General features: G+C 42.9%; 1 protein-coding gene across 2 annotated transcripts in view; it reads left to right on the plus strand.

Moving 5' to 3' along the window:
• The window catches only part of Lrr (capping protein regulator and myosin 1 linker 1 leucine rich repeat protein), an 80,854-nt gene that overhangs the window by 3,646 nt on the left and 54,606 nt on the right, over positions 1-22,602 (plus strand). For both annotated transcript variants that reach the window (XM_077686833.1, XM_077686834.1), the window contains exons 3-8: positions 1,485-1,535; positions 1,648-1,707; positions 2,323-2,450; positions 9,883-10,051; positions 15,469-15,542; positions 20,336-20,411. In XM_077686833.1, coding sequence (XP_077542959.1) covers positions 1,485-1,535; positions 1,648-1,707; positions 2,323-2,450; positions 9,883-10,051; positions 15,469-15,542; positions 20,336-20,411 — 558 coding nt within the window. The remainder of the gene's footprint in view (positions 1-1,484; positions 1,536-1,647; positions 1,708-2,322; positions 2,451-9,882; positions 10,052-15,468; positions 15,543-20,335; positions 20,412-22,602) is intronic.

Consider the following 22,602-nt stretch of genomic DNA (forward strand, 5'->3'; position numbering starts at 1 on the left):
TCACTCATGGAATGGCGCCATTAGTTCAAATGTAATATGTACACAGCTCTGGTGCAGAACAACCAGGGTCAGTTACTTCACTAGCTGCAGTGGTACTACTCTTATGAAGGAAAATGAAATGAAATCAATTAATCTTCCCGTTAATCAATTAATGCTTTAGTCCTGATTGTTTTAACCTTCTTAAGCTTGCGAGCAACAGGAAGAAACATGCCATGTTGAAATTGTACGCAAGCATGTCAAGTATCATATTCGTGTTGAATGACCCGACCCGCCTTACAGCAAAACAGAAAATGACGCCAGTATGCGAAAAGGTGGTAGTGATTAAAACCGAAAACTTATAGCCAAGGCAGACGGAAAAATAACTACTCTCAATAATATTTCATCGGCAACTCTTATACGCGGTACAAAAAACGAGTGGGCAATTATATATACCTTTTTGCCATTGTATAAACTATTTCTATAGTAAGCAAAGTGTGATTAATCGGCGCCATTTGCACTCACAATGGGTGCTGATGTTCCTGATTCTAGAAAAGTGTGAGTGACGAATGAGCTGATAAGCGTCTCGCTTACCTCATGCGCCATGGTGATGACCTACTTACCTCATCTGAAATGTGTGTGAACAAGCGTATGAGCATATTGATCTTATTTCTGCTACTACATAATTATTTTTGGTCATTTTTTATTCCAAACCAACGCAACCGAATAATCGATGCATGAAGCCAGCCGATTAATCGGGTTAAATATTAACCGACGCCCAGCCCTATTAATTACATTTGTTAAAAGACACTTGACCCATGTAAATTCGTTCTCAGCACTAACTGCAGACGCTACAAACTGGCACTGCGCCCATGGCACGAGGTTCACTTTTGTTAATTCTCGTCTCCTCCTTTGCTTGCATGTGTTGGATATGGAAAGAAGTGTGCGTGGACTATTACACCTTTAATTAAAGACTAGTAATCCTTTAATTAAAGAAAAAACTCCATCAACCCAGCTGGGATTCGAACCCACATCGCTGCAGGGGTGTGGGCGCTTATATCACGTTCCTGACCACTCGACCATCGAGGAGCCTGTGCTGTTGAACATGTTACCTATGATTTACTCATTCCGAACCAGTTTGGCCGTAAAGCAGCAACATTTGTGTTTTCGAATTTGACGTTGTGTATTGTACAGGCGACCATTTCAACAATGTTGCGTATAGATTACACACAGAGCGTCACGAGGTTTGGTGCCGTTAGCTGTAAATTTTTTATTGTGCTTTCCGTTATGCCAGACGTAACTCAAAACATTGGCCTAAAGTTTCGTCGGACGTAACTTAAGTTTTCAGTTTTAGGTTACGTCGGACGTAACTCTAGAAACTGGCGCAAAGTTACATCAGACGTAACTCTAGTTTTCAATTTTGGATTCCGTCGGACGTAACTCTAGACACTGCATTTTTTGACGTTAGAAATAGGACTTAAATTCACTTGCTTTTAATTTATTTTCAGGCATTTTCTTCATGTAGGTTTTTCATCCTCACTGCCAAAGTACCTACCAAGGTAAGTGCAGTTAACTCAGTTTGGCAGTTCGCATCTTCAGAGAACGATAACTACTGCTGTTGCATTGTGTAACGTATTAATTTTTCGCTCCTCCCCCCCCCCTTCCCCCTAGATTGAGCACTCGTTTCACTACTTAGAGGTTCAAACTGTAGAAAGCAAAAAGCCAAACCAGGTGAGATGTGCTTATTGGAAACATGATGTGCTTATTGGTAGTATGTTAAATGTTTTCTTGCGATTTTCTGTACCACAGAAGTGATCAGGCTTGTTGTGGAAGTTGACTCCCTGCATGGAGAGAGCGAGGGTTGATGGGAGTGGCCTGTGTGCTCCTTTTGCCTTTAGGGCTTTTTTGTACAGCTGCTTCATTGTACACACTGGTATAGTGGTTTAGTCACCTAACAAGCCACAGGATGCAAGTTTCATGTTGAAGTTACCTTCTTGCATCTTTACCAATGTCTAGCAAACACCGCATAGTCACGAAAAGGGCAAAGGCCTTCTTTCTCTTCCTGCTTTAGGTGTATTGAACGAGTTTGTCCGTGTAAGAAGGCGCTGTATGTGCTCCTTACTGGCTTTTTGCATGTAGTCATTGTGGGCACAAAAGAAGGGGCACTTCGGGAGTGCCTCTTCAGATCACACATGATCCACAAGGTGCTATTCGGGTATTGCTGTTATAAAACACACCTTTGTTAGAGATCCATAGTAAAGTGTTCGTTTTCTGTCATTTACATTGCATTGCATTTACTATGCGTTAGGCTGGGCTGGTTGTGAAACTTTGCCGCCGTTCTCGCAGCTCTGCCTGACCATAGACGGCAAGGTGTACACATTCTATTCAGTTGATCCCGAGTCCAACGACGTAGACCACATGATCATCCAGCTAGGAACTGCTGTAAAAAGCATTTTTCCACAAGTGCCTTTGGAGTAAGTTGTTTTGCTTGTTACTGCACTTTTCCTTAGCCTAAGGCAGTGAAGGGTAGATGGTCAGCATACGGCCATTTCAGGGGCCACTCACTCTCTGGGAATGGCAAGCACAATTTCTAGAGCTAAAATATTGGAGCTCATACTTGAATGCATGTAACGTGAAATTTTGTGTCTTGTTGAGAAGTTTGGCAACACTTTTCTAAAGGGAAATCACTGTGACCTCTGAATGGTTTTATTTCTGGAAACAAGTTAAAACTTATGAAAATTCAATGAGCTAGGTAAGTTGACCTTTTGTGTGACACAAGTGCTGAAACCTAAAAAACGTAATAGTATGTTCTCCCTGAAGGGACATGGTTAATTCATTCTAAGTTTGCCAGCCAATCAGACAACGTAGACACCAATGATTCTTGTGAATGGCAAAACTTTAGGCACTTGCTTGCACATTTTGGTTTGCACCTATTTTTGTGGCGTTTTGCGGCAGGGTATAGGCTTAGGCAACAAGTTCTTGCAGACTTTAACTCTTTTGTGAGTGCAAGAAAATTAAACGATTTTTAGGGGTCCATGGAAACATCTTTTTCTGCTAAAAAAGGTGGTTAGGCACTAATTACAGGAACACAAAAACAGATTATTTAATGGCCTTTCCACTAACACCAGTGTTTTTTTAATGTTTTCATACATCATAGCTGCGAAAAAAAATATCAAAATCGAACTTTTTTCAAATTTGTCAAAGAAAATGTTAAAAAAGGATATGTATAACAAACCACCAGTAGTAGAAAAAAAATTAGAATATGCATTTTGTAGGGAAACATTTCAAAAACATGCCCTAGAAAAAATGTCGACTGGCGTGGAACAGTTTGTCAGACAAAAAAAAATGTTAGTACGCGTGGTGCTCGTGCCATGCGGTGAAGCCCAACCACCATTTCAAAATGTGCAATTTCGGGTGGTTCCCTGGAAGAAATGTGGTTGTTTGACATTATCAGAGGCACCAATTTGCCCCCACATAACGTAAAAACATCTTGTCAATGGCTGACTTCGCATTTACGGCCTGCGCAGTATTTGGGACAAGCACGCGATGCGGAAAAACATGCATGGAGTTGAAAACGGAGCTCCGTGGTTGATGCTTGTTGACGTTCACTGTCAGTTATCTCTCAAAACATAAAGTTGCGCTTTATTATCATCTTCTGACTCGTTATTGTAGCCTTGCTTGCAGGAATGAGGTGCGATGCACTAGAATCGTGCCCTGCAAACTTTGGCTGAGTAGCTGTTGTGTGATAAACAAGATCAGCACTACACGCCTCCTCCAATGCAGCGCCACCTAACATTTTTCAAATGAAACAGTACAAAACTTATTGGAGACTCCGTCCGAATGGCTAGTTCAACTAAGAAGCAACACTAGACCCTGGGAGATATCCTCGTATGGAAATGAAACTGGTAAGCGAACAGCTGGCAGTGTGTAAGGCCAGTTTTAAGTGCTCGCCTCGTCGGAACAGATATCTGGTGACTGGGCGTTATCTTTTGACTTGCATCGGAAGTTCTTATCGCAGAAATCTGGTTAGGGTTGGGTGAAATCAGGAGCAGCATGCATTGTTCGAGGATCAGTCGCACACACTCACTGCGCCATGGCAAGTAGGCTTGAAGTTGGGAAACTGCATAGTAGCGCCAAATATGAATTTCGGTATGCAGAAAGGAAACCGAAACTGTTGTAAACTGTTCGCAAATGGTCCTGTGGAAATGAGAACTACAACACAACTTGGAAGAACGTGTGCAAAGGCAATAAAACTGCCCAAAATCATAAAGTACCTTTGCAAACAGGCACTGCCTGACATTTTCAGCCGATTTCAGGGATTATTTCTGGCAGAGTGCAAACCTGACGATTGAAAAATCGTTTGGTGATTCACCATTCGTGCCCTGTTAAAAAAACCAAATGCTGATGCAAAGTAATTATGACTGGCACGCATTTTTCGTTGGCAGCAGTGACGAGGGATGATCACGCCCCTTTTCCACACCCATGTGATGCAAACGCGTGCCAAAAATCACGTTTTTGTCGCAAAAATGAAAACAAAACTGATTTTGAAAGGGCATTTTCTGAGCTAACTTGAAATAGCTTTAGTTGTTCCAGCAATGCCAGGAACACTATGAAAAGGGGCTCCCCGAGATATCGTTCAAATTGAACTATTTTGAATAGGCGTGGTCACGAAAGAGTAAACTGCATCTTCAACTTAAGAGCTGTAGAGTGAGTTAAATGGTAGGATACTGGTCATGGTAATGCCAGGTTTGAGAATAGTTGTTTGTTGTGGCTACTGAATGCAAACATGTCGGTTTTCAGACTGTGAAAATTTTTCGATATCCCAAAAAGGTCAGTCATTAGGGTGTCAGTGCTGTTTAACTCTTTCATGACCGCGCCTATTTGAAATCGTTCAATTTGAACGACACCTTGGGAGCCCCTTTTCCTAGTGTTCCAGGTGTTAGCAAGTAAAGCTATTTAGAGTTAATTCCGGAAACGCCCTTTCAAAATCAGTTTTGTTTTTATTTTTGCAACAAAAACATGATTTTTGACACGCGTTTGTATCACCTGGGTGTGGAAAAAAAGGCGTGGTCGTCGCACGTCACTGCTACCTACGAAGAATGCATGTGACTCATAATTACTCTGCATCAGCATTTGGTTTTGGTGATCAGGGCACGAAAGGTGAATCGGCAAACGATTTTCGTCAGGTTTGCTCTCTGACAGTAATAATCCTTGAAATCGGCTGAAAATGTCAAGCAATGCCTGTTTGCAAAGGTACTTTATGATTTTAGGCAGTTTTATTGCCGTTGCGCATGTTGTTCCAAGTTTTGCTGTAGTTCTCATTTCCACAGGACCATTTGCGAACAGTTTACAACAGTTTCGGTTTCTTTTCTGCATACTAAAATTCATATCTGGTGCTACTACGCAGTTTCCCAAATTCAAGCCTACTTGCCATGGCGCCTTGAGTGTGTGTGCCTGATCCTCGAACAAAGCATGCTGCTCCTGATTTCACCCAACCCTTGCCCGATTTCTGTGATAAGAACTTCCGATGCAAGTCAAAAGATAACACCTAGTCGCCAGATATCTGTTCCGACGAGGAGAGTGCTTCAAACCGGTCTTGCACAACGCCGGTTGTTCGCCTGTCAGTTTCGTTTCTATACGAGGGTGTATCCGAAGGTCTAGAGTTGCTCCTTAGTTGAACTGTCTATTCAGGTGGAGTTTCCAAGAAGTTTTGTACTGTTTGATTTCAAAAATGTTAGGTGGTGCTTCAACGGAGGAGGTGTGTAGTGCTGATCTTTTTTATCACACAACAGCTACTCAGCCAAAGTTCGCAGGGCACGATTCTAGTGCATCGCACCTCATTCCTGCAAGCAAGGCTACAATAGCGAGTCAGAAGATGACAATAAAGTGCAACTTTATGTTTTGAGAGATAACTGACCGTGAACCCCAACAAGCATCAACCACGGAGTTCCGTTTTCAACTTCATGCATGTTTTTTAGCATCGTGTGCTTGTCCCAAATACTGCGCAGGCCGTAAATGTGAAGTCAGCCATTGACAGGATGTTTCTACGTTGTGGGGGCAAATTGTTGCCTCTGATAATGTCAAACAACCAGATTTCTTCCAGGGAACCACCCGAAATTGCACATTTTGTAATGGTGGTTGGGCTTCACCGCATGGCACGAGCACCACGCGTGCTAACATTTTTGTTATATCTGACACATTTTCGCGCAAGTCGACATTTTTTCTAGGGCGTGTTTTTTGAAAGGTTTCCCTGCAAAATGCATATTCTAATTTTTTTCTACTACCAGTGGTTTGTTATGCACAACTCTTATTTTAATTTTTTTCGCAACTATGATGCAAGAAGTCATTGAAAAAACTGGCGGTTTTGGAACGGCCGTTAAATAATCTGCATTTTGTGTTCCTGTATAGTGCCTAACCAATTTTTTTATCAGAAAAAAAAAATGTTTTCTTGGACCCCTTAAAAGCGGTCAATTTTCCTGCGGTCACAAAAGAGTTAATGCTCTCCTTAGTACCTGCAGTAAATTACTACGAGCTTTGCTTTTGCAAAATTAGCGACTTAGACCTGTGTTTAAGGGGGGCACACTTGTCTTGAAAGAACTTCTTTCAGTTTTCCAGTAAACTCTGTGAAACGTCGGACTTGCTGCTTTTTCCCCACTTATTTCAAATATGCCATTATTTTTCCAGTTGTTCAATTTGTTTGCCATAATTTGCCATTTTTGGTGGAACAGTAGACAAAACAGTGTTAGTCATAAAATTTTTGCAGCTTATTAAACTTCGGTGTTTGAAATGAGTGTTCAAAATTTTCCTTTCCATGGGTGCCACCAAGGCTTAATAAGCTGTCAAAAAATACTGGGCCGTCTCCGCTAACGTGAAACCTGGGGAGGGGCGAAGAATGCAGTGTATAAGTGTATTCTTGGCGCCTTGGCGTTTTTGCCAACGGAGATGAAACGTTGGGGGGTAGACGTATACAGCATTGCTGTACAAGTCCCGTGTCTTTGAAGCACGAAATGTTCTAGCGCGAGGCGTAAACGACTGTCCCTGTGTTTTAGTACAGTGACTACATGAGACTATGATTACTACAACAAGAGACACCAACAGCCCCAACCCCTAAGGGGCTTCGCCCCTAAAATTAATTCCAAGCGATGCGTCAAAAAACCACTTCGATTATTGCATTAACCAGGGTTCACAGTATAGGAAAATGCAAACATTACAATTTTATGACCAACACTGTTTTGTCTACTGTTCCACCAAAAATGGCTAATTATCTCTAATTATCTTGGGAACTAATGTGACTAAAAAAATAATGGCATATTCGAAATAAGTGGGAAAAAAGCAGCAAGTCTGACAAGTTTCACAGAATTTACTTTGCACGAGTAGTTTGTTGTATGTGTGTGTCTGCTTTTTAGGTGATACTGATATAATTTAAAAAGTTCCTAAAAATAATTGTAGATGCGGGTCCTTTTTTTTTTTTTCGAAAAACTCAATTGAAAATTGCCAATAGTAATGACACTGTGGTTTTGATTTTTCGGGGAAATGAATTTTAATGGCAAGCATTATAAAAGTGATTACATGTCAGTCTCTTGTTTAAAAAAAAAATGTAGCTCTTTCGAAAGGTAACTTAAAAAGATAAACATTAGCATGTGAGCAATGCTTGCTTCGTCTGAGCGCGTGTTTAATATGGGACTGTTTAGCTGTGTGTGTGGGGTCTGAGGGAATAAACAGTTGCCAGCACCCCGGATTCTAGCATCTGCATGCAACTGGAACAAAGGTGCTAAGGGATGTTTTTAATTGGTTTTTATAAAAAATTGTTGCAAGTAAACTAAAAAATTGAAGCCGTTCCATTTAATGTGGGAGCTGACGAAAGTGCAGAGAGAGTGATTCGCCATAATGGGCTGTAGTGCTGTTATCTGCTCACTGCTACCACCCAAAGCAATTCAAATTTCCTGCCTCCATAGTGTTCGTGCGCCCCCTGCCTGAAACAGCGCCAGTGAGAGTTCTGTTCGTTTTGTGCATGCTTTTCCTCCTGCACGTGGCGGCGTTGCACTGCCACTTTTTTTTTTTTTGGCTTACTATCGCAAAAACCAACCCAACGAGCGTTCCGAACTAAATGAACAGAGCTGCTGCCGGATAATTACGTATATTTTGCGTCAAATCTACCTGCAGTTTTTTTTTTGTTTGTTTTCTCCACTAAACAACAAAATGTATGACAAGCGCCAGCGTTTTAGGAGTTTCAAACGGTCATGACTATTTAAACCGCTTGGTTTTCGAAGCCTTTGCGGGATTCCCTACGATGGAACGCTGGGCTCTACTTGGGTCTGTTATCTCACGGTACCGCCTGATTCCGGCAGTTGTTTGGCATCGACCGTTACAGCGAGCTACGACGACAACACGAACCTCTAAAGTGCTCTGCACTTAACGTCAGGCTCTTCAGATACCTCAAACTATATGTGTATAGTTTGAGGTACGTGTCTAATGTACTTGTAGCCTAATATAAATGGAAATATAGCAAGCACTCCTGTCTGCATTAGAAATAGGCAAGAATGCTACAATTTTTCGTTTTTTTTTCAATATTTTGCAAGAGAAACATTCACTGTAGTCAGTGAACTTTGGTTTTACTGCCACCTGACAGCAGTTATGGAAACATCTTGGGAAGGGGATAAAAAGCGAGGTTCTAGTATTGTAGTGCCCAGGTAGCTGACGAAGGGAGAAGCACCTCCCCTGCTGCTTGTCTCTTTAGCAAGCAGCCTGTGCTGACCAGCAGTTTATCTTGGGATTTGCTGCCCCGGCAGAATTGTTTCTCATGCTCGTTGGTAGGAGAGTCAGGGTTCGCACAGGTCCTTGAAAACCTTGAAAACCCTTTAATTTAGAAGTGTCAATTTCAAGGCCTGGAAAGTCCTGGAATTTTTAAATGGTCCTTGAAAACCCTTGATTTTTCCGGAGAGAATCAATGGCCCTGTCTTTTCACAAGAATTTAAAGTGTTTGTCGTGGATTTTAGGTGCTAACAAATGTAAAGAAACATTGTAACAATCAAGATTAAATGTATTGCGTGAAATGACAAGTTTGGTGAATTTTTTTTATAACGAGGCAACATTGGGAGCAGGCACTTGTCAATCCAATCCATGTCACTGTACAATCCAGTGAAAGCCAGCTTCTGTTCTCTATCTTGCATCTTCCATCTAGTCTGTGGACGCTCGCTCCTTGCATGTTTGCTGTGCCTCATACGCTCCATCTGCATTTGCTTTTACGTGCAAATCGTGGACGTGCACATTGTTCATCCTGCCTTGCAGCAACACTTGCGGATTTAATTTCAACTGATACTTTGCTGACAAAACAGGAGATGCAGGCAACATTAACGAACTTTTGAAATCAAACAGCCTGAGCAAAACACCAAGAAAAAAGAAAAACCCTTAACTACCAACCATGAAATAAAAAATAGAGCTGGGGGAGCATTCACGAACCCGTTAGCGCCTATCTAAATGTGCACTAATGTGCTTCGGCATCGTGCAATAAAAAACTTTTGCATTGTGTTGAAAAAGTTATAAAATAATCCCTGATAAAACATTAGACGGGGACCTTGAAAATTTGTTTTCTGGTCCTTGAAAGTCCTTGAAAACCCTTGAATTTTTGCTTTTGAAGCCTGTACGAACCCTGGAGAATGTATCATGCCAAATGTTGTCGCCAAAAGAGTAGATTTTCAAATCCCTCGTAAGGGTATGGGCCTAAACTGGGCCGAGTAGTTGTGGCTAACGCTCGCATGTGGTATTACAATTTCTTTATAAAAATGCCAAAATGGTGCATCATAAAAAGCCTTTAATTTTCATCCTGTAAAAGGTGCTGCTTTGTTTCCAAGAACAGGGAAAGCATTCTGCGTGTCATTAATGGGCGATGTGATTCCTACCGTCAAGGTTGATAATCAGACGAGTGGAAGCAGTGCCAGCTGTGAGACTTCAGCCAATGATCGAGTTCAACCAGTCGGCCGAAGCCTCAGACCCTGGTCCATGTGGAAACTTCTCAGCTCAGTACATTTGCATGTGCGACTTCCATGGGCTCCCTTTCAGAGAAGATGTGGCATGGGTAAGGCTACGATTCTAGCAAGCTTGTGCAGTGCTTTATTCCCCTGCTGGCATTCTTGTTGCTTTGACTGTTGTGCCATGTCATCCACATAAAGTTTGTTGTGCAGTGAGACACAGTAACAGATTCAAGTTGGTTTGAGCTCTCAGTGGCTTTTTGATGAACACGTCAATTTAATGTGTTTGTAAAATTTCTGCAGTTCATCTGGTTAGTCTGCACAGTTTCAGTGTGGCACTGTGTAGTACCTCTGCTTGCCAATTTTATTGAGATGTTCTCGTGTGCTATGGTAGTCTGACACCTGTTTATTGCAGTAGTGATCCTTGGTAGAAGCAGTCAAACCTGTTCATAATACCCCTGTCACATGGGCACTTTCAATCGCGATTGAGTTGATCCCGATCGAGCTCAATTCGGATCGGGCGCTGCTACACGGCAGTTTCAATCAGAGTTACTTGATATAGGAGTTGCGAAACTCCCCATAGGCCCCATGCTTCAAAAAGTGGCCCCACGATTGGGCCACTGTTTTGGATCTTGCTTTACAGTGGTGCCATTTGTTGGTGTCAAAATAAACTATACAACTTGCTTCGCCGCCCGATGACCTGGGCAAAAAATGGTATTTGAGTGCTTACGTAAATTTGTTATGCCATAGGAGCCCAATGTGTTCAACTATGCAAGTGTTTTATATACATACGAAGCAAGAGTAGTAAAAATAAATGCGACCGTGGGGTCAACCGTCGCTTACACACTGTTTGCTGCACGTCCTCTTCGGTCTTCTGGCGGCAAAAAAAGAAATTATAAGTCGCCTCTACAGCTTTATGCAAGCTGAAAATGATCATTTAAAGCCGCTTGATCGGCTACTGGATTAGTTTTGGCATACAATGTGCTGTAGGCCAAACGATAACTGCAAATTTAGCACTTCAGGTTGGACCTATGTTGTGCCGGAGTGCCCGGTCAAAGCAGTTGCGCGGGCGCAGAAACAATCGTAACCTAAAAACCGAAGTTAATATAGCAATGAATACCTTATGAAAGCACAAAAATAAAGAATTATGCACTTTAAAACAAAATTTAACGTTAAATTTTCAGTTTGAATAACTAGCTTGTTTTTTGGATAGTGCGTGTGGCGGCCACAGTGGCGCCACCATACGCACGATCCAAAGCAGGGGGGTCCAGGTGCGGGCCGTTTTGTGAGGTGGAGTTTCACAACTGCCTACATCAAAGCGCTCTGGTTTCAATCGCGATCGAGCTCGATCCCGCTCGAACTCAATCCTGTTTTCTCAAGCGCGATCGAACGAAAGCGGCGATACTCTCGTCCCCACTCAGTAATGGCACAGAAGGTGACAATTTCAACTAACGCCACAAGTTGTGTTGAATAACTTTACCGAAATAAGCGTGCGGTAACATTTACATAGTTACGTATACGTACGACTGCGAAAAGTTACCAGACGCCGGGCGATGATGATGATGATGGTGATGTTTAGCGGCTTCCACTTTGTAATGGGGTGGCGTTGCACAGCGGCCTTAGTCGCAACGCCACTGTACAATCACCCTGCCAAAAATACAAACAAAATAAATAAAAAATAAAGTACATTGTTAGCGCCATCTGGTGTACACGAGTGCAACTGGTGCAACTTCTCGATCGCGATTGAAACGTGCTGTGTAGCAGCGGCAGTGCGCCGAGCGCGCTCGAAAACTCGATCGCGATTCACTTCAATCGCGATTGAAAGTGCCCGTGTGACAGGGGTATAATATATAGACAGCCTCTAGCATTTCTTTATTCTTAAGCGTGTGTGTGTTGTCTGTGCACTCACATTCTGTGCATCTTGAACCAGAAACTGAAGTCAAACATGCGTTTTCCAACAGCAAAGTAAATAATGTTCATCCATGGTATTTTGAACTATATCACCCTCTTTTTATAATTTGATTAGTTAATTAAAATGACTAACCTCTTAACGACTGAGTCCAGCTGAAAGTACGAAACTTAAGACTTATAGGGTGTCAAGAGGAACGCCAAATGCAGCATTTACTTTTAAATTTTGCTTGTCTAGAAGTTTTTTTTTTTAGTGCTTTCAAGAAATCATACCAAATTGAAATGGACAACTAGCAGAGTGAATTTCCATGCTGTGTCACACGTGCAGCCATTGTTCTGACCAGTGGGTGTGTGCAACCTCAAAATATTGGTGTGCCAATATTTTTTAACGTTTCATTCAAGTGTCATAAATTGTTATCTGTTTGAGGAATTCTCTCAAAAATGCCGCATACTCATTTTCGCAAAAATACGGCATATTTTTGGATGCTCAATTTTCTAGTATAAAATTTTCTGCCAGATTAACTTGTTAAAAAGTTGCCTATTCTAGTTTAACTAATTTTGTAATTATGCAGAGTATAAAAACAATAGGGCAAAGTAACTCTCACCACCTTAAATAACTATGAATTCACCATTTTCATCAGTTTGCACCAAAATTCACTATTTTTAGTTTTGATTGGCTCAAATTGTGTGAATTGCTTTTTGTAAATGTTGCTTCCTGGCAGTTCCTTGGTGAAAACTTGGTCCTGCTGCACAAAATTTTCTATGCTTAGATAATACATTTTCATGGGTTGTGCATTTTTTTCATGGTTCCCTGAAAGACACATCACCAGAGTTCTGCTCTGCATATCTATGTGATTGCCTGCACGTGTGTGTACCATGTTTTGCAGCATGTAACTTGCACCAGTATCGCAAATTGCAGCAGTTAGGTGGGACTGTTAAGTAGTGTCCTAACGTCCCCACAGGGGACAACGTTAGGACACTACATGCCACGCTGTGATGTCAGTGCGATCACACTTTCCATTGCATTCTCTTTTATCCTATGTTATAATCTGGCATATATCTATCACTATTACTATCGTTAGCGCTGACCCCAACCTTGAGGGAGAAATCCGGCGCAGAATAGGTATGGGTTGGGTTGCACTCGGCAAGCACTCCCAAATAATGAAAAGTGAGCTGCCCCTGTCACTCGAAAGAAAAATCTACAACCAGTGCATACTGCCGGTGATGACATATGGAGCTGAAACTTGGCACCTTACTGAACAACTAGAAAGCAAACTTAGGTTGGCTGAATGGGCAGTGAAACGAATAATGTTAAGAGTAACACTCAGGGACAGGGAACGAGCTACCTGGATCAGAGAACAAACTGGAGTAGAAGGTATCATTGTTCAAATAAAGAAGAAGAAATGCACTTGGGCTGGCCATGTGGTGAGACGAACCAACAACCGGTGAACAATTAGGGCAACAGAGTGAATACCGAGAGGCGGGTCTAGAAGGGGAAGGCCAATAACACGATGGAGGGATGAAATACGGAAATTTTGGGGTAAACTGTGGACTCAAGCAGTGCAGGACATGTTGGACTGCAGTGTTCAGTGACCTTTGGTGTATTATGCAGCTAGAACATTGGGACGCTTCTTTTTTATTTCTTCTTTCCTTTCACCGTGGTTTTACGTGCAGTCGTCCTTCATTCCCTGGTGAAACAGTGTGCAGTGCTTCCAGCATTGCATCACCATGTTGCTGATATTGATGTTGGGGGCCTGCCTTCTGTTAATGTATTTTTCCCCACGCCTTTGACCTTGCATCTGGCCTTTCACTCTAACGGGCTGAGTTTTCTACCATCTGTGCACATTTCGTAGCATTGCCACTGAATGATGTCAAGCAAAATGCTGTGACTCGCTGTCCTTGCGGAAAAAATACCATTGTAGTAAACATACAAAAACCATTACGAAAAGGGCGGTTCTGTCGCGCTACTCTGTACTCAGCATTATCTATGCCTCACTCTTACCGTTAAAAGGTCAGCCATTGCTGGACCAAAGCAGGGAGCATTGAAGGCACTCTGATAACGGATACTGCGCCCAAAAGGAGTGGGGAAAAGGCTTTTTTGTTTCTTGAGCTGGTGGCTGTGTACATCTAATCTGCTCGATGGGTGTACTGAAAAGCATGGCTTTTTGCTAGCAATCAAAAGTTGTGGGCGCCATGCGGGTATCACAAAATAAGTAAGAGTTTGATGACTGATGGCGAGTTTATTATGTGAGAAAATGTGATGCTAGTGTGAGATGCCAGTTTCATGAAGATTGAAATAGTTTGCCCTGCCATTTGTATGAATAAAATAGGGGTGTTTTCTTCAATTTTTTTTTTTTAGCTTTTCGTTGGCCCTGATGCAAATTATATACTTGAAAGTACGAAGTGGTGTATGTGTAGGTACTTATGTATATAAGCACTTACACATACATACACACACACGCATGCGTACGTGCAAGCATGTTGCAAGTGGCTAGCAAAAATCGGCCATTTCAAAAGTGAAATTCCAGTGTCTTAGTAGGCTGGAATGTCACTTCCACTACATAGCTGTTTGCGTGCTGTGCCAGCAAGTTTACAGAGCTATTTTATATGCTTGTAATTTATGAAGTAGGTGTTTCAGAGACCTACCTGTTATGACCCTGTTACCTTAGTGGTACCTACAGCACATTCAGAAGAATAAATTTGGCCAAGGTGAAAGTTAATATATATATTTTAGTTTAAATGATTGGAAATACGTTTAGAAAAATGTCCTCATGTCTCCATTTTTTAAAACCATAAAAATGCAGGGTATAGTGTAACTTCATAGAGGAGAACTTCATGAATACGTATAATTGTTACTACCCTCCAAGGTTGGGGCACTACCTGTGCATAACATACAGGTTTGTCTCATTTCCTCACTTTCTGTACATATGTCTGCTTCAGTAGGGTCATACTGGCTGCCTGGCCAGTTCCACCTTCACATCTGTTGCCCACCACCACTTTGCTCTGCACTTTCAGCCTTACTATTAACTTAAGTGGTGCTTTATAGCATGATTCAATTGTGGAGCAAAGCAGTTCACGGAGTATTGCAAGTGGATCCTAGAAGGCATCGATGAAAACAAGCATAGTTGGCCTTCTTTCCTTATTTCCTGCTGCTCAATGAATGAAAAGTTGTTCATGGTGTGCATGTGCTTATGTGTGTGCATGCGTGCGCATGAGAGGTATCTTTTTGCACACTGATTTTTTTAAAAATTAAGACCCAAAGCAAAGTGCAAACACTAAACGAGTATGACAGATGAAGACGATGTAACGTTTGCTCATCCATCCTGCGGTCTCCTCCCGTTTTCAACTGTTGTGCCCATCTTGAATTTGGGCTTTGTATTTGGCTGTTATAATTATGAGACATGATAGTGCCCAACAACAAGTGCTGCTATGTTTTTTCATGTATTTTTTTTCTTCATTGCCCTTGTAGAGTGTGCTGCACTCTCTTCTAAAGCCTCAGGGGTGGTTGTTTACACATGGTTCCTGTGTTTGGCTGTCCCTTTTATTTTCACCAAGAATGCCCATGTTATTGAGTAGCTTTTCTGCCTGCTAAACATGTTTCTTTTTTTTTTTCCAGGATGTCGACACTATTTATTTGTCTCATGACACAAAAGAGCTGTCATTGTTAGACTTTGATCATTTAGAAGGGCGGTGAGTATTTTTTCTCTTACATTCAATGTTTACTTCTTCATCATCATTTATTTACCCTTAAGGGCCCCTCTCGGGGCATTACAAAAGGGGGGCGGGAACAATCAAAGTGCAAATGGCAGTCAAAATGCAGTTCATGGTTACAGTTTCTGAATTACCAAAACATGCAGGTAGCAACAAATAACAAAGAGAACCCCAGAGCATGTGAAACGAAATGTTTAACAGTCAATTTGCAATCCAAAAAATACAGGCGGAAGTGAACAAACGACAAAAAAAGAAAAGCAGCGATTAAGAGTCAAGGGTGGCTAGCAATAAATCTCAGAATTTAAAAGCAACTTGTTCACTGAAAATAGCATCTGTCAATGCGTTCCACTCTTCAATGACCATAGACAGAAATGATTTGTTAAAAGCGTTAGTAGACCCAAACAGATGCTGAATACTCATTGAATTAAATAAGCGACGAGATCATCGGAATGGCAGACGTAAAAGTGAGCCATGTAGGTAAGGAAAGTTGTAGTATAGTTTGTGAAAAAGACAGACGTCCAATTTTGCATCGAGCTGACAAAACAGGGAGACGATTTTATTTGACTGATGCTAGCACGTTTGGCGTAATTTGAGGAGATGAATCTGGCGGGACAATTTTGGACGGATTCAAAATGCTCATTAGGTATATCTGATGAGGGCTCCAAATTGCAGATGCGTATTCCATTTTATTATGAACAAAAGTTTAAAATGCCATTTTCCGAAGTATTGCAGGTGATAATGACAATGGCCTTCTGAAATAGCCAAGAGTTTTTGAGGCATCGGCAGCTAGTTTTGTAATATGCTCGGTCCAGGTTAGTCTGCTTGTTATTACAGCACCCAGGTATCGGTATGATTTGACTTGCGATAACATTGCGTTTATCGAGTACGGATAGATCAGTGTTTTCGTGAGGCAGGCATGAACTTGCACTTAGAAATATTCGGCCTCATCATCCACTGAGTGCACCAGTTATCAATGATGTGTAAGTCTTGCTGTAATATTAGTTGATCTTTGGTAGTTGATATACGACGGTAGATGACGCAGTCGTCCACAAAAAGACCAAGCATTGATGAAATGCCGGAAGGAAGGTCATATACATAGATTAAAAAGAGGAGCGGACCGAGAACTGAGCCCTGAGGGATGCCAGATATTACTGGAGTAGTATTGGAATGGGCACCACCGATAACAGTGAATTGAGACCAGCGAGTTAGGAAGCACTTAATCTATAATAAGGTCAGCGGATCCTAGCCTGAATCTTCTGGCAATGGGGAGCCTCCCTGCAGGCCGCCCATTCCCCGTCCGTCCACCAACCAGACGACCTATCCATTGCCCTGGCCATCTCTCAGACGACCGCAGATACAGTGATAACAGATTCGCAACAGGCATGCCGAAATTACCTCCATGGAAGAATATCCAAATGCGCCTTAAACATTCTTCAACGTCCGCTTCACCGACGAGTCAAAATACTCTGGACTCCAGCCCATTCGATTCTCCAAGGCAACAACACCGCCCATAATACTACCCGAGAGCTATCCCACCGGGCACCATGAGGGATAGAGGCTGCGAGCCCACTGCTCACCTACCACGAGATCAGTCAGCATTACAGGCTTGAGGGCAGGATTTACCCCCCAGCCCACGAGTCCTTAACGAAAGCCCAGGAGAGAATACTTATGCTGCTTCAAACGAATACGTTTTCCCACTTGACGAAATTGTGCCTAATGTATCCGACCCAGTACTCCACTCTGTGTCAGTTTTGTAGCGAACCTGGCACGCTCTACCATATGGTGGGGGGTTGTCAGGAGAATTCCTCATCCGTCTTATGAGCAGTGGGAGAGCGTGTTGTCCAGTTCCAGTCCGGAAGACCAGCTTCTTCGATTGGTTTAAAGGGCTGTTGCAGCTGGCACCACGAATGGGGTCCTGAAATGAGGTCACCACTCCACTTTTTTTTTTTTGCTAATAAAGAAGTTTATTCTCTCTCTCCATCCACCATCGTTTTTTGGTACCACCCAGTGTCGCCGTGGTGTGGCTTTGCGCCCCCCTCCCCTGCCCTCGTCTTCGAATCACGCATCTTCATTGGAACTTTCTGACTGGCAGGCAGGCAGGCAGACGGGCAGGGACAGGTAGTTTACGGCAAGCGAGCAGGCTCTCTGGGCAGCAGAGAGCCTGCCCGCCCGCCATCTATTTTGGTACCATCCGGAATCTACACCATTCGAAATCTACACACATGCCCGGGCACGCATATGTATTTTCGCACAATGAGGCATTATTTGAGACGAGGTGCAGCCCCTCACTGGTAAGCAAGGGGAGTAGATCACAACGCGGCACCGCGGCAGGAGCGCCATGTTTTAGTGCGCAGCTCTTAAGCGCCCTCTCCCTTGGTTTCGTGTCGTCCTTCGGCGTCTGCCCCGTTGTAACCAAGAGAACGAAGAGGCCACCGAAGCGAGCAGGAAAGCGGAGAATAAAAGTATGGTAAAATTGTGAGGGAGAGGGCGGTATACCGAGGTCACGCGAGACGAGCTCCCTGGTGGCGATGCACTACGAGTTAATGCCATAGTATATCGCGTGCCCTGGTGCGTTAACTGATGACGCAATCTCTTCCTGAGATGCAGTAGCTATGTGCCCTTGCCGAGAAGACTGCAGTTTGCGCTGCGCTCAAATTTCGCATTAGGGAGTATCTTAATCGTCAGCCTTTTTTTCTTTCTTTCCTCACGAAAGCAATTCAGGAGTGTGGAACTCCGAATTTATGAGCGAAGTATAAAATTAAAATAAATTATATAAAATGAACTAAACTGAATAATTACAAAAAAAACTTGTGGCCATATAGAGTAATGCTTTCCCGTTCACGCACATAAGGAGCCTTAAGTGTCCCTGCAAACTCTCGCTTCATTTAGGGTTGTAATCGTTGACCTCCCATGGATAACATTTTGCTGTGGATTGTACAGTTAACGACCAAGTCACATTTGCACCAAGAGATCTACATTATGAATTTGTTTTTATACCGACGTGACAGAGAAACGAAAGCACAGCACTAAAATAGTAAGACACAAAAGACACTCCTGTTTTTTTATCCGGACCTGTTTGAACTGGTTCGAACCTGAACGGAATGGTGCTCCGGAACCGAACCCAAAAGGTTTGAACCTGAATCTGAACCGAACCCGAAAAAATTCTGGTTCGACACCCTGGTTATGATGGAAGCGCCCTACACAGGCACTCATAAAAATATATGTGCACACAAACTAGGAATTGATATTATTGATGTATACACTTACTGGGCTCAAACGGTTCATACTAGCTATGCTCGGTAAGGTTTCAGGTGGCCCTTGCAATAGTCAATCACCAGGGCAATTCCATCAGCTCCGGGTCAGTCCTCACGAGCGAACCGGAGGTGGGCGAAGAGGCAGTCATCGCCCTTGCAATGACAGCCTCCGCAAAAATCAAATATGTGGTGACTCGAAATCTGCCATTATAAATTACACAAGTCACTACAGTTACAGTCACTACAGGCTAGAGCAGACCCGCTTCCCGCCGGCTCATCCTACCCTCAGTACATGGCAATCCGTGGCTTGGCGACTTCTGCAAACAAACTCGTATCCCAACCCGGTTGCGTATAGTCACTGTTACCCCGGGCGATATTCTGACAAGTGCCACCGGTGTAATGACAGGGCAGACATAGCCCACGTGCTGTGGGCCTGTCCACAGGCTACAACGTTGGCTCGCAACATCGCTAGTGTAGAGCAATGGGAGACCGTATTGCTCAGCTCCAACCCAGCGGATCAAGTCTGGACCGTTCAGCGGGCCGAAGACGCTGCTAGAGCCCAAGGGCTCTTGGCCGACGTCTAGGATTACTAGTTTTTGCAATAGTTAGTTTGCAATAGTCTAGGATGCAATAGTTTTTTGTCTGTCTGTCTGTCTGTCTGTCTGTGCTAAGCTTAGCACAATTTTTTTTTTTTTTTTTGCAAGCAGGTTATATTCCCACAGTTGCTAGGTGAGACTGTTCATAACAAGGGCTACATGAATCAAAACGTGGCTCGCCAAATTCACGTAGCATTTGGTATGCTAGGACTGCATAAGCCAAGACTCTAATTGTGGGAAGTTGAGATTGCTTAATTATAACCATTTTTTTTCTCTAGAGCGAAGTTGTTAAAACTGACCCTACTGTACACATAATTTGGGCCCCCATAAGAGCTGCAGGTTTCCAGCTTTCATTCCCAGTTCTACACAGGCATTCTTTTAACATGTGGAAAGGTTTGTCAGTCAAACGGGGCGGTGTAATGGTTGGGGCAGGGGGCATAAGTGTGTTGCAATAAATAGCTCGTGTAGACAATTAGCTGAGCTGTGCAAGAGATGCACCAATCAAGTGCACCACAGATGTACTTTGTAATACCTGATTAAAGCCCATTGTATTGGAAATAAATCTTAATTGTTGGTTACTGTGCCCTCTCTATACTATTGACTTCAATGTACAAAGAGGTCAGCACATCGTCTATCCAGTAAATTGTTTTATTAAAAGTATGAATAATTCTATGGAAACCTCTATAATGAAATGCGTTTTTAGACCCCAATTTCTTGGTCAGGAAAGCGTTGTTTTTTTTTTTTTTTTTCCTTTTCGTTCTCGTTTTATAAGTAATGCTCTAGTCCTTTTGTGGCCCATATGAAATATTTTTTTGTGATAGGTAATGGCACATAATCACATACATTTGACTTGGAAATTTTGTGGGTTGGGTTTTCATTTTAAACATCTTTCCATAGTTTCCTCCGTGTTATTTTTTCCCAGGGACCTGGTGCCAATCATATCTGCACTTTGTTACAATGCCTGGTTCACAAAGTTCAGAGCAAGCAATGTAAAGCTGGTGAGTAAAGTTTTCAAGCTACAACTGCTGGTTTCCGCAAAGGAAAATTTGACATTCACCTGAAGTGCTGTATAGCTTTCCCTTGTAGCCATAATACGGCTGCATATTTGGTGGATGTCACATTGTCGATGGCAGTAACTTATTCCACCCTGGAGTATTTTCCTGAAGCTGCTGGTTCCCAAGGCTAATGTTTAAAAATGAGGCATGGGTTTCAGCTGTTGCCGACTGCATTAGGTGGCTTTGAGAGGGGTGTTCACTGGTAAGCATAGTGTGTGTCTGTCTGTACTCTGAAGACAGTGCAACATTACAGTTAGCTGTCAGAGGCTGTAAGCCGAGCTTCCATCTTTCCACTTGTTATTAAAAGCATCAGCCAAATGTCATATGGCCACTGGTTTGGCATGCAGTGTGTAATTAATAGAAATGTTTTTAATGCAGACTAATTCTGTATTTTCTTAAATTTCAACGTGTTTGGTGTGTCATCTGCCTCAAGTTAATTTTATTTTGTAATGAAACTGGGTTGCAAATTGCAAATTTTTTTGCCTACCCATTACTTGTACTTATGTATTTAATGGTTGTAATGGTTGTATTTAATGCTGAGAAACTCATTAATGGTTGACATAGGGATTTGCAACTAAAGTGTTCAAGAAATATATGTTTGTGCATTTTATGAATGAGGTAGAGTAGGGTGTCTAAAGCAAGCAAGCGGCTTCTCATCCCATGTGATAGAGCGACAGAGTGGTTTCAGCATATGACCCGCTGCGGTGGCTCAGTGGCTAAGGCGTTATGCTACTGAGCACAAGGTCGCGGGTTCGATTCCCGGCCGCGGCGGCCGCTTTTTTGATGGAGGCGAAAGCGGCGCACGTTAAAGATCCTCAGGTGGTCAAAATTAAAATCCGAAGCCCTCCACTACGGCGCACCTCATCGCCTGCGTTGCGTTGGCGCGTTAAAACCCTACAATCAACCAATCAGTTTCAGCATATGCCGCTGGACCACAGTTTGTATGTAGCCAGTACCGTTGCACAAGAGCAGATCAGAGCATTGCAAGTGCCAGTGTTTTTGCACCAGCAGCAGTTTACTGCCCGTTAAGATAAGTAACAGTGTAAACTGGGATTTGAGGGGGAATATTTGATTTACAGCAAAATGCTACGAGTTTGTTAGAAATGAGCCCAATTCTGTGGTTACTTTAAAGGGACCCTGCAACACTTACCATCGAGTACTAGAAATGTATTTTGGGGTAAAGTCTATTATCCCAGCAATATCCTCCCGCAAGAATTATGAAAATCTGTTCACTATCACCGAAACTACGTGCGATGAGAAATCGCACATAATCGTTCCCTCTCAACTCGACCACGGCCAACGCGACGAAAGCTGCGCGCTCTCTCCCGGAGAGGGGGGCGGCTCACGGCGTTCTCTTCAGCGGCCTTCGATATATCACAGGCCGGGGAGTTTTCTCCTTTTCTCCGCAACATGGAGGGGCCTATTTCCGGTCTGGTGCCACAAAAAAGCAGGCATGGGTACCTGCTCGCAAGCATGCGCTCGGGCGGGTAGGGCGTTTTTGAAGCAATAAACATTTGTTGTCGAGTGTTCCTGTTGAAAGGGAAGTATTGAGCTCATCACTCAAACTATGCACGCACTCAAAACACAAAAGAAACGGCAAAACTGTGCCTACAGGTTCAGGCATAGAAGAGGCTCGTACACAGCGCTGACGACAGCAGAAATGGGAGAAATTAGCCGCGAAGTTGACCAGTGACAGCCGATCGGACAGCCATGGCCTTAGTGATGTCGCTTAGGCCATGCCAGGGGTGCATAATGAGGAGAACAGAAGAGCGCACGGTTGGTTTTTTCACGTCTTTCACATCGATTTGCGCGCTCACCGCTTCACGTGCACGTGTAATATTTGGCTCAGGTATTCCTGGCAGTGTAATCTAAACGTCGCGCAGATTTACTTGCACTGCTCAAAGAGTGTTGCAGGGTCCCTTTAATGATTAGCGCTTAGAAGTCGTACTTGCTGTTGCTTACAATAACCTTGCATTTCTTCAAAGTTTTGAAGGCTTTAAAATTAAAGCTTTCTAAAAGCCCTAAATAATATGTTGTTGGTTTGCAGCAGTAGCACCCCACGTAAAAAAATAGAAAAAATATACAGCTCAAGGTGCGATGGTCCTCCTGTTGTGCTTTTGTTGTATGTGGTTGT

The sequence above is a fragment of the Haemaphysalis longicornis genome, unplaced genomic scaffold (genome assembly GCF_048455015.1).
Source record: "Haemaphysalis longicornis isolate Haplotype H1 unplaced genomic scaffold, Haemaphysalis longicornis Haplotype H1 scaffold_1, whole genome shotgun sequence".
Taxonomy (NCBI): Eukaryota; Metazoa; Arthropoda; class Arachnida; order Ixodida; family Ixodidae; genus Haemaphysalis; species Haemaphysalis longicornis.